Source organism: Erigeron canadensis, chromosome 3 (assembly GCF_010389155.1).
Source record: "Erigeron canadensis isolate Cc75 chromosome 3, C_canadensis_v1, whole genome shotgun sequence".
In the NCBI taxonomy this organism is placed as follows: Eukaryota; Viridiplantae; Streptophyta; class Magnoliopsida; order Asterales; family Asteraceae; genus Erigeron; species Erigeron canadensis.
Genome location: NC_057763.1, coordinates 24719061 through 24732110, shown reverse-complemented (window position 1 = coordinate 24732110; position 13050 = coordinate 24719061). Strand labels below are relative to the sequence as shown.

The following is a 13050-nucleotide window of genomic DNA, read 5'->3' as shown; positions in this document are numbered from 1 at the left end:
ATCCGGATGAATGAAAGACATCAAAAGAAACGAAAATCTTACTTAGCGAGACCTCTAATAGATGATGTATCCATTTTTTAAAACTGTGGTTAAATAACACACAAATATATATGACTAAGGTTTGTTAAAAAAGCGAACATCATGCCTAAAAGTGAACTGTCTGGACACTATTAAGCAGAATCTAATCGACGACTAATGTAACTTCATGTTTTCTAGTGACTTAATTCTTACCTGGTTAAATATTTGTCAACTTATGATATTATAAAAATTTAACATGTTATTAATTATATATGTTTCTCGCGTATTACGCGAGTATTAATCTAGTTAGGATATATATTAGCAGTTAATATAATAATATATTAAAAAATACTATTATATACATATTAGCTACTATTTTTGATTTCTTGATTATAATTAATGGATAAAAAGTGTAAATTAACTTAAAGGGGTATATATATTAGCTATTATTTTTGATTTCTTGATTAAAACTATTGGGTAAAACGTGTAAATTTTTTATGGAAAACCAAAAAGTGTAAATTAAATTTAAATTATTGGGTAAAAAGTGTAAATTTTTGATGGAAAACCAAAAAGTGTAAATTAAATAGGTATTTTTGTATAATCATAAAAAGTATAAATATTAATATTGTCAAAAAAGAAAGATAAAATAATTAAATTTGATTTAATGGCTCTAAATCAAAAATGGAATTCATCCAAGGGTTATTGTTTGTTTAAGAATGAATTTACCACCTTGTTATATATATATTGGTAGATTCTATTTTTAAGATACCTTATATATATGATTAAAAATCATTTTTGCGTTAGTTATATCCGCGTACTAAGCATTTAGCTCCGTCGTAGTTTTATTTCCATATGGCATGTATTAACAAAGAAAGGAAAAATGAGTTTTTAGCTATGTTCCACGTAAAGTGCATTATTGAAGATCAATGTTCATCTAGATCATATTTGGCTATAGTAATTGCAAAAATATTACAAGGGATTCTTCATTTAGTGCTTCATTATAAGAGAACATTTCATGTTTGGTTTGGAGATAGGTTGTTACAAATATACTTTAGATGTTTTGCGGAGGGAACTGGGAAAGAAGAAAGCTTGCGTTTGGATGAAAATGAACACCGTAGAGTTTCCACCATCATCAGATTATTTGTAGCGATTCAGTAATAGAAAGGATAATGAAAAGAAGAAAAAGAGAGATCATGATGTGGAGTCTATGTGAGCCTGTGAGGGTGTATAATCCAAAATCGATCTATAGAACTTGAATTGTAACCTGTGTTTTATTTGCAATATTAAGGATTAAAAGGTTTATCATATATAATTTACCTTTAAACAGACATTTCTCATATGACAAAATCAAAAAATATAATATAACAATCATGTCTATCCCCTTGTTCTAAAATTATTGTCCCTAGCAAAATACCACACAATTTAAAGATATGAATCATTACATTGTATCACCAATACTATTATTAGATACTTAATGAATTTTGTGAAGAACAAATAAATAAATAAGTTTTATAACCTTATAATGGTCTAACTATAATACTTAATGAATTTTGTGAAGACCAAATAAATAAATTTTGTAAGATTAATTTATTGAAAATTCCCTCCTAAATAATATTTTTTGTCTTTATACTTTTTACAAAGTTCTAACCATATATTATGTTAACAAAAATTTATGTCAAAGAAGTTTAAGAACTCTAATTAAAAGCATTTGTCTCATTAATTAGTCGATAGTGTATAAAACAATATGTATAACAATCCGCACATCGTGCGAATAAAAAACCTAGTTGTATATATAATCGTATGAAGTATGAATTTGGTGCCCATTAAAATTTTGTGCGCTGCTCAAGTGTGCTACCTGGCTTCACCGGGACTGCAGTGAGTACCGCTAAATCGCTAATATCGAAATTTCCTAAAATACCATACTGAATATATCCGATATTGAGTCTTTCTAGACTTCTAGTCTTCAATATTTCCAACTCATTTTTTCAGATAATTTAAAGTATATGCCCATTAATTAACAACTGTTTTTAAATACAAGCACATATAAATAATATTTATTTATGCTAATATTATTAAATTATCTGAAATTTTGAGTGTTAAAAATACGTATGCAAAACCCAAAATGAAAAATCATCAAACGTTAAAAAAAAAATTATTAATTCTTCTAAATAAAAAGCCTAAAAATCCTATTAATCATAAAATAATGATAATTGGTAAGATCAAATGATAAGATCATGAAAGAGAATTGAATAAGTAGATTATATTTGTCGTGTTTTAAGATTGTTAGGAGGATTTATCATTTCCTTAAAAAAAAAAAAAAAAAAAACCTACAAATCCTTTAACATAAGTTAAAATTAAATGTTTTTGTTTTTTCCTTTTAACAGAATAAAGTACAAATATGAGGAAAGGACAGAGCACTATAGAACCTAGTACCGAAGCTCCCAAAAAATTGGTACTGATCGGCATGGTACCAAAAACACCTCGAACCAATTGGAAATGTTTACTAATTTAGTTCGGTCTTCAGTTTTCTTTTTAAATTGATTTCAGTTTCAATACGAACAGCTACCGAATACCATACCATGAGCTTTGGGTAGATCAAATCCATAATCTATATGGCTATACCTTAACATGAAGTTGAGTTTGTTAAAAGGTGAAACAATTTTGCTCTTTCCATAAAGTGACATCCGATTCTTGTGGTCAACGCCACTCCATCACATTGCTGCTCAATCACCTCAATTTACATATTTCTGACATAAGCCAGTCAAGCTTTCCGGAGAAATACATTTTGTCGTTTTCATGTGTTGTGTTTGTGTTGCAACCCAGCACTCAACCCATAAGCGGCAGCTCTATATAATTAGAGGCAATCCGGCTACATGTTCGTTAAATCAATTTAGTGTAATTTTCGGAAAAATATGTGTTCTAGATGGTGTTACAGGTCAAAATAACAAGATATATTGGTCAATGTAACTGAGTCTAAACTTGATTTTCTTAATAATAAAACTTATAAAAACATACTTATGCAACTAAATAAGACATGAAAACAATCAAATTGCTAAAAAACTCTTCAAACCCACTAACATATCCAAAAAAAATCTTTAAAATGTTAAAAACCTAACAATCTAGTCGTTATTATTATTTTATACCGATATAAGGCTAGTGATAAAAAAAACTGTACTACGGATGATTTTGAACTCTGGTTCTGCCACTTAAACTATTTTATCACTTAAACTATTTTATAGTACTATTGTATTTTATAGTGTCAACTGATGATTGTTTTTTAATTAACAAGTACAGAATATATCCATTGAAGAAGAAAAAAAACATAACTTAACAATGGGCAAAGTTTTTGAGAAAGTGATATGACACCAACTTAGTCACGAACTATGATATTCAAATCAGAAACATCCTCCGCATGTCTAAAAATAAGAAATGAAAATCTTAATAATGGGGACAAGTATGACTTCTTCCATCATTCTGCTTTCCACACTGATAACAAAAATGATGCCCGCACCTGCGACAACCACCACAAGTTATAAATCAATCAGTGCTCACTCTACAATGTTAAGGGTCGTTTGGTTCACAGATTTCAATAGTATTTGATGGAAAAGAATTTAGATTTCCTTACTCGTCTTGTTAAGTTAACATAAGAAATCTCAAATTCTTTTCTATCAAATTCCATTGACATCTTTGAATCAGACAACACCTTATACTATGTATTAGAAAAGAAATCATATTAATAACTTGTATAGACGAACAATGTATAACTGAAATTAGATTTAACCTGCAAGAAATATGCAAACATCCAGAAATTCTTTCAACATAAAATTTGCAACTTGGGCACCTCATCCATTTCTTGTTTTTTGCAAGATTCATCAACATAACATCCTGTGGATCTCTCTCTCCATTTTCCAAACTCTTAAACTCGCTACAATCCATCCCCGAATGCCACGCCACTCTACATCGTGCACAAAAGAGTCTATTGCAATAGGGACATTCCGAGGTAGTCACTACGACACCACCATCATCCACCAACATGGCAGAACAGTCTTTAAATGGGCAGTAAATAAATTTCTCAGACTGCGTGATCAAAGACTCGCATAACGCAGCCTCCCATTTTTCCAAAACTTGTTTTGGAAGCATGTTTTGACAGGCTTCAAGTCCTATTAAACCTTTGCAATTCGGGTCGGGGCACTTTACATTTGATATGTTTCTTTGGTTTATTGTGACTGTAACATGTTCACAAATGCAGTCTTTGCAATACATGTGACTGCAAACGTTGGTGTTTCGAAACATGCCTGACTCATTTTTTGAGTCCATGCAAATGCCACAGTAAAATACTGGCTTTTTGTTCTTTCTACTGGTAGTCGATGACGACGACGACGCTTCCGCCGCCTATAACCACCCATCATAGTCAAATCATCATCAAAATTATATATTTTTTTACAATCATCCATTTCAAAATTTTACAAACCCTAATTAAAAACCGAAATAATTATATATACATATTACATATATATACCTTGGATCTTTTGCCATTGGGAATTGGGAGAGAAGAAAGCTTGCGTTTGGATGAAGATGCACTCCGGCGAGTTTCCACCATCGTCAGAAAATGAAAAAGAAAATCAGGGGAAAAGACGATCAAAGAGGCTGTGAGAGTGCATAATCAAAAATATATATAGAACCAGAGTTGTACATCGTGTTTGACTTGTTGTACTTTGTAATGTTTTAAAACTGTGGAATCCGAATAGTAAATTAATTCACTAAACATATACTCCTGGTAGAACGCCTTAAAAAAAGGAAAATTTCATATATGTACCAGGTTGACACCCTAATTACATATTTATCCAACTTAAATTAATAATCTTTTAATAATAATAAAATAATTTCCTAAATTCATTTTTTCAAAAACCATAACTCTTGGATGGAAAACAATATTGAATTTTAACCTTTAAATTATTTTGTTTGCATCATTTACTTTTTTTAATTTATTTCCTATATTACTAAATACTAAATTAGTTAATATTAAATACTAAATTACATTCTCTTTCAATCAAATGTACATCTAGATACCTTTTAAATAATTAGGATTCATTATCTACTATATTCATCGACTAATATAACTAAAGAAACTTGGAGTTTTATTTATTTAATTTTTTTTGGAGGTGTGCACTTACTTTTGCTATATTTAAAATTTTAAAAAATATATTTTTATTTACGTAGATAAGGATGCATAATTTTTATATTCATCATATACCTTATATCTTATTTTTACACATATATTTATATTAATGAAATGTTTTTCGTAGTTACAAGAAGTTTGAGTGTGTAGAGTATGTTTTGAAATTATACTAAGCAATTGAATACCTCTATAAAAAACTTTTAAAATACCTTTTAGTTTATATGATTTTTTAAATACGATTTTAGCTCATGCTTTTTTATATATTTATCAAATCTTTGAATATGATATACACATAAATAGATGATCACAATGTTTATTTTAATTATTATTTATATCTAAAACTTGTAGAGAGTTACTATAAATGTATTTATACAATTCACGAGAATTAATGTGTTACAAGTTGTAGCAATTAAGCACATGCAGTGCGGCGACAGGGGCAGCAGTAGTGACAATTGATGTCGACGACGAGTAATGTAGCTTATTAATTTAAAGATAATTAATGTAAAAATGAGTTGGTTTAGTTATTTTAAGGGTTGAAAAATAGATGTTGTAAATTATTTTGTTAAAGATATTTTTGATAGACCATAATATATTGGAAAATGGGTATAAATATGAAGGCCACAAGCTCACATTTCACTATTTGATTTTTACTGCTACAACCTTATTTTTGGATTTTTCTTTATTGCACATTATTGTATTTGTTTGGTTTACAAAATCTGAGAAAGAGCGACTTATGGTGGTTAAGTCCATATTAAATTATAAATTAAATTGACGTGGGTTCGTATTAACTTAATGTTGTGTAGTCTTCAAAATGCAATCATCTTAATATAGAGTTTATTTTATAAAAAAAATATTACGTTGATTCATCACTATCTTTTATTTTTAATTATACATGCATAATATTATAAACATTAAAATGTCAATAGTTATATATGTTCTCCCTGCGTATTACGCGGAACAATAATCTAGTTACATATATAGAAGACGGGTAAAACAAAATAAGTATTAACATAAAACAAATAAGACATAATATGAAGTTGACATGTGTCTTTTATTAATTATTTAATATTTTTAATAAACAAGGGGTAATACTGTAATAGTGTAACCTACCTCCCAATTTATGTTGATTGTTGATATCTTGGTAAAAGTATCAGCTCACTGTCATCCATTTACCTATTTTTTCTCCCCAAATACTAAATTATCTGCAGATCTCGTAGGAAGAAAATATTGATATATATTTTTCATTTATTTTTTTTAAATAATAACCATCCTACCATACGATCTTAGGAACCTCGCTGCATTAACATTAAATTCATGAAACATTATTTTGCATTAAATTATTAATATATATAAAGTTACATGTGAATTGAATCTTTTCGGCATGCATCACATTTTCTAAGTTTAAAGCAAAATTTTGCATCACGTGAAGTTTACGCACTCTGAATAATGATGCACTCGCAAAATATAGTGATGCACTTGCATGATAAATATTGATTCATGAATGTGATAAAATTTGATGGACCGTGATTTTTCGACTTAATTAGTGGCGATAACTACTTAATACTTATTAAAATTAAAAATTTGATGCACCTTGATTAACTGCATCCATGACATCTGTGCATCAATATTAGTGCAAATGCATCACTATTGTGAAATTGTGAACGCGTAGATAATGGTGCGCAACGAAAAATGTAAATAATAATAATGCACTTGCGTTATTAGTATTAGTCCATGGATGTAGTAAAATTTGATGCATCATGAATTTTTGACGGAGTAATGATAAATCCTCCTAATAGATCAACCTAATTATCCTCCTAATCATATGATGAAGCCACATGAAAAAATCAAGGGGGGTGATGTATGAAAGATAATGAGTGGATTACACATGTCAAGATGGTATGGTATTAGGAGGATTATTAGGCTTAAGTTTTAGGAGGTTCAATCATTTTCCTTTTTGACGTATTGGGGATAACCACTTATTAAAACGTTTAGCTCAATCATTTTGCATCATATTTAACTGCATCCACAATATCGATGCATCAATATTAGTGCAAATGCATCACTATTCACATTTAACTGCATCCATGTAAGAATATTTATAGCGTGAGTGCATCATTAATATTGAATAAGCCTGGATCAATATGCCATAATGTTCTTAAGGTTTATTAATATTGAATAAGCCTGGATCAATATGCCATGATGTTCTTAAGGTTTATAAGTAAACAAATTAAAAAGATAAGTTTTTTATATTTTATGAATTATAATTTTTGGTTGTGGATGTGTTTAAAATTGTTTTTCCTGCATTAATGTGTAAAAAGTAATGTTTGTACATCTGAAATATTAGTATCAAAATAATTGATGCATCGTGATATTCTTTTAACTACGAGTATATAATCAATTTGCATCACAAACTAATAGTTATTGTAAAAAAAGAATATTATAAATATAGTGATAACATAGCAAATTAAAATATCAGACAAAAGGAAACCATAGATGTGAACTAACGATTTTTATTTAATATAATTTATTTATTTATTTATAAATTAAACACTAATGTACATTTTTATAATATTTTTGAATAGTTGAATCAAAATATCAAATGATAGGAAAAATCTAAAAACGTAGAAGAGTTAGTTATTATATTATGCATGCCACTACACTTTCAAAGAATTACAGAAATACCACCATTAAATATCTTTTTCATCTAATCTTGAATAAAAAATCTAATGGCTAATATGTTATCTTTCTTGTTTTAGGTTAATAGTTATTTTACAATAACTAACCTCTATATATATATATCCAAATTTTGTTTAGATTATATCATATTTATCCATGGTGTTATAAAATTATTTATATTCACATATTCATAAGGAAATAGACCTATGATCTTGCTTGCCTTCAAAAAGATGATTATGTCATATTATTTGTTTAGTTAACCCCTAACTGCTTGTATTTCTTGTTATAATGCACAATAATATTTCATACAATAAATTGGCATTATTTACATAAATTTGCATATAAAATGGATCATTATGAATTTATGTCAGTTGTTAAGAGTAGCCTTAAAAGTTCAAGCTAAAGTTTTGTTAAAAAAATACGAGTTCGCAGATTTATCCATGACGAATATAGTGTACCCCTTATCCGTCCGCGACCAGCAAATGGTTACATATTTATATCCGTATCGTATCCACAGATAAATTTATTAAAATTTCTCATTCCATGACAAATAAATATCCGCTGGTTACGGGATTTTCTTGCACATTGCCATCCATATTATTACTTGGATATACAAAAGCTTTCTTGCAGTGTGTGTGTGTGTGTGTCTTTTGCTCTATTGATTCATACCCGATTACATATGTGTAACTGCAGCTTCGAGATGTGTTTAGATCTTGTAGGGGTTCACTTTGTGAATTACTTACATAATTCGGTTAAAATGTAATTGATTGTTAGTTTGAAAGGACAAATAGAGAATTTATTGAGTAAACTTAATTATAAATCATTTTATAACACAATAGATAAATATAATATAATTTAAATAAATTTTGGATATATATGTAATTATTAATTTAAATTAGATAAATATGTAATTAGGGTGTTAATATGACTATATGAGACATATATGAAATTCTCCCAATAAAAAAAACACTTATAAAGATATTTCTATTATAATATTAAGATAGAAGAGAAGAATAATTGGGAGAGAAAAAGAGATTAATCTTATTCATGAGGGATTACAATATGCCTTATATTTATAGGCAATATATAGAACATTCTAGAGATTTACAAGGGCTATAATATGGAAGATGAATATCCACCATAATATAAAATCATAATACTCCCCCTTGGATATTCACACTTTATTATACGCAAATATGATGTTTGCTGCCTCATTAAAAACCTTACCAACAAAAACCCAGTGGGATAAAAACCCGGTGAAGGGAAAAAGAGTGCAGCGCGTATAATACTCCCCCTCATTTGAATATCCGTCTTCAAAATCAAATGTCTATCTTGTATACAAATGACTCAATAATCTGCAAAAGTTATCCGATCAGGTTTGATGAAGATTGATTGTGTTACCGTCTTGTTGATCATATGTTGAGATTGAATCTATCATTGTTTGAGCCTAATCTATAAACAGCACATTATCTTCAAATGATAATATTGAATATTTCTTCCCAATATCACGAACACATTCTTCTTGGGCATCTTATCTTTGACCATGATCATCTTCATAGCTTGATGATGTAGTTGTTTTTCGATTGCTAAACCGCCATAAAATTTGTAGCGTCACCATATGTGAAAATAACTTAAATTGTTTATGACTATCCTTTGATCGGATCAAGCAAATAAATTCAACCATCTTTGACATTGAAATCTTTTGATATCATGTACCGAAATATGTCGTGAGTTTCTTCCAATGCTAGCGCGTAGATTCGAAGCCTTGTATTGATTAGTACTTCATGAATACATAATAAGATACATCAAAATCCCATTTGCGGCTCAAGACCGATAAAGCTTAATGAGTAAGCTTTGTCAATATTGAATCTCTTTGACCCTTAGTCAATATAGTTTCGTAAGTAGACAAAAGTCTCATTCAATAAATGCTCGATTTTTGAGATAACACAACACAAAGTTGTATTATATCAATCTTTTCATGAGATTTACTTATATGAATTTGGATCATCCATTCTTTAATAATCTATGAATCTCCCCCTTGGATGTCCAATTTGAAAAATTATGTCTCGTTAAAACATAATGATATCAATATGTAACACATATCTTGTTTCTCCATATAATGACATAATAATTTCAAAACCAATATCGTTCATAAGAACCATTCATTCATATGTTGATCATCAGAAATATGATTCATGCTCCAAGCATTTTATATCTATGTGAAACTTTAAGCCATTTTTGGGCTATAATGATAGCAAGGAGATACAAATAGCTATTTGTATATCGCGGTATTCAAATCTATTATAGCATCATTTGCGCAATATACCTCAATATATCAATTTCTCATTTCGCTTTAGCACAAAGACCGATTTATATAAAGTATGCTACACATTCTTATGCATGGATTTCATGTCCATAATTTCATGCACGATAAGAGGCTTTAAATATCCGGTAGCATTACTTATCTTGCTATTTTAGCCATCGTATCTCAATTTATGCACCTCATTGCATATATGCCCTTATAAATTTGCACGCATATTATTTTGCGCCTTATAGCATACATAATTGTTGTTGACATCATTCTTATTTCGATTCCATGCTTTCGATTCAATGCATGCAATACTCGACATGATATATGTTTGTAAGAGATTTCTTCATTATTCAAATATTATTGGTTCTTCATGAACCATCATGTCTATTGTCTCTTCAAGACACATGTTTGGGTCTTTTTCCCTCGATATGACCATCACATTTATTGCTCCTTTCTATTTTCGAGGCTTTTTATTTGGAATCGATGTCCTTTTGTGCGCGTGCCATTGACTCATATAAGTCATCATTTTGAGATACGATCAATTTGGAGCATTGAAATCTTTGTATATTGCTTTATTTGATTTTGTGAGCGTGTAAGTCAATTGCCAAACGCAAGTAATTCAATCACCATATGAACCTTATGTTCATGTTCTTTAGTAAGCTCCTAACAGTGCTTGAACTTGGTTACGACTTTGTTTATCTCGACAAGTAGTTGGATTTGGGTGACTCTCATTGTTAAAAAGAAAATATATGTTTTTGTTCATGATTCTATTATTTGATGATTTTATAACTTGTGTTATACATGTGTATATTTGAATGATTTATCTGAATTGACCGCTAACCGTAGTTAAACTCGATCACGATCATCTTTAGCTCGACAAGTGGTTTCGATTTGGATAAAGTATCATTTGAAGTACAAATTAATGAATGATAAGAAAACAATTCGGCATCTTCCTAATATGTTTATTGCAAAGTTTTAAAATAGTTCAACCAATCAACACTTTGCTCGTATTTTTATTTGAATTTGACGTAAAGTTTGAGGTGAAATTTTTTTTGAGATAGATTTTAAAATCTTTATTTTTATTCGGCTGTAAAATATCTGTATCTGTCTATCAATATTGCATAAACCTTTTTCGGCATAGTTACATTCATATTGAGTTTTCCCTTTACTTAATTTATTTTTTTTTATATTACAAAAGTTCTTTTTGAGAACACAATTTTACAGCCGTCACATTGGTTTGAATTTACTTTGTTTATGACTCTTAGCTACATAAGTTTAAATCTTTATTAATTATTGTTACATGAAATCAATTTATATATTACTTTCAACTTTTAAAAATTCCCATCGTTGGAGATGATTGTGGTAATTCAAAATTTACACAGTGTGTTTTTTTTAAAAGTTAATGAAAACATATTTTGTGTCTAGAGTTGTTAGGCGATGACATGTAGCCAAACAAAGATCTTTTTATCTGTTCATATTGTTTTTGACATACGATTTCAAAAATTACTATTAAGATTGAAACTTGAAAGCATCTTGTTAATTGTCAAGGTAATGTTGAGCCACACACATTCAGAAGGTAAATAATCTGATGTTTATTTTAATTTCATTATTCACATATTCAACATGTTTTTCTTTTACGAAGTAGAAATTTTACTTTAGTATTGGTTTATCATATGAGAATACTAATGATATGAAGGCTATATATGCTTTAATCTAAATTAATTTTACGGTTCGGTTTCAACTTTCGAAGATTTTTAGTATTGGATATGAATATCAACTTTAAAAATCTATATATATATATATAATATATTTATATTAAAGATCTTTTTGGTCGTTCTTTATCATCCAACATAAGCTTAATTATTTTATATGAATGTTTGGATTCGTAAAGCAATATATGATTTCATAACTTCGGTTATGCATTGAAGGACTGATGTTTTTTCGGTATTCACCAAAGTGAATCATAACGTATTACCGTTATGCATAAGAAACTTTAAGGTTTCCTCACTAATTATTCTTTCGTTATTCATTAAGGTGAATCATAACGACAGTTATGCAAAAAGAAACTTCAAGGTTTCCTCGATTATTTTTTGTTATTCACTAAGGTGAATCATAATTGAATCAAAAACAACATGATCAAAGTTATGAATGAAAGAAAGGCTTTAAGAGCCATGTGTTAAAAGATCATGTAGTTCTTTGCTACTCTTTGAATTTATTCAAAGCATAAATAATTGTAGCTCATAAAAGTAAATAACAACGGTTATTTACAATGACAATTGAATTCAATATGAGGTTAATAAACTAAGGTTTATTATGCAAGAGCTACAAGTAACTACATATTGTCGTATATTGTAGTTACAATGAAAAATATTGCAAAGGTGGAAATAATTGATATATCGAATTCATCAATCTCCAAATAATCTTGGAGTCACAAATTAAAGTTGGGTAGGACCACTTTGCAAGAGCATGAAAAATCAATGATTTTTATCCAACATCACCTCCATGAGGATTTTAAAAGCAAGTACATAACGATGAAAGACTCGTTGGAATCATGTCAACGCTTGAATATTTAACGGTGAAATACCCGTTGCAATTATGAGAAATCTCAATGGTGCGTTGACAACTATTACAAATCAAAAGCTCTTCGTGATTCTTTGTAGAGAATCATAACTATATGTTATGTCCAATGGACTAAAACTCTTTTTAATTTTGTTGGATCAAAAGTCGTATGATTTGCTAATTATTACGCAACATGGTTATCGAGTACCATGCAATTATGTCAAATACTTGATAGAAATATCAAAACTAGAGTTATGTTTATTTGACATGAAGTTGTTTCAAAATTCTACGTAGAGAATAATATGGA

The 13050-nt window shown here is 28.9% G+C and overlaps 1 protein-coding gene across 1 annotated transcript; it reads right to left on the bottom strand.

The window, feature by feature from the left end:
* Window positions 1–3456: 3456 nt before the first annotated feature.
* On the bottom strand, window positions 3457–4618 carry LOC122591742 (probable E3 ubiquitin-protein ligase ARI9). The gene is made up of 3 exons (XM_043763988.1): window positions 4538–4618; window positions 3800–4410; window positions 3457–3529 (listed from the first exon to the last, which is right to left on the bottom strand). Exons 1-3 carry the CDS (start codon window positions 4616–4618, stop codon window positions 3457–3459), a joined length of 765 nt encoding a protein of 254 aa, XP_043619923.1.
* Window positions 4619–13050: the final 8432 nt, after the last annotated feature.

Coding starts and splice junctions, on each gene's coding strand:
- LOC122591742 (XM_043763988.1), bottom strand. CDS start 4,618: ATGGTGGAAACTCGCCGGAGTGCATCTTCATCCAAACGCAAGCTTTCT. Junction 4,411..4,537: donor CCAATGGCAAAAGATCCAAG/GTATATATATGT, acceptor GGGTGGTTATAG/GCGGCGGAAGCGTCGTCGTC. Junction 3,530..3,799: donor TGTTTGCATATTTCTTGCAG/GTTAAATCTAAT, acceptor TGGTTGTCGCAG/GTGCGGGCATCATTTTTGTT.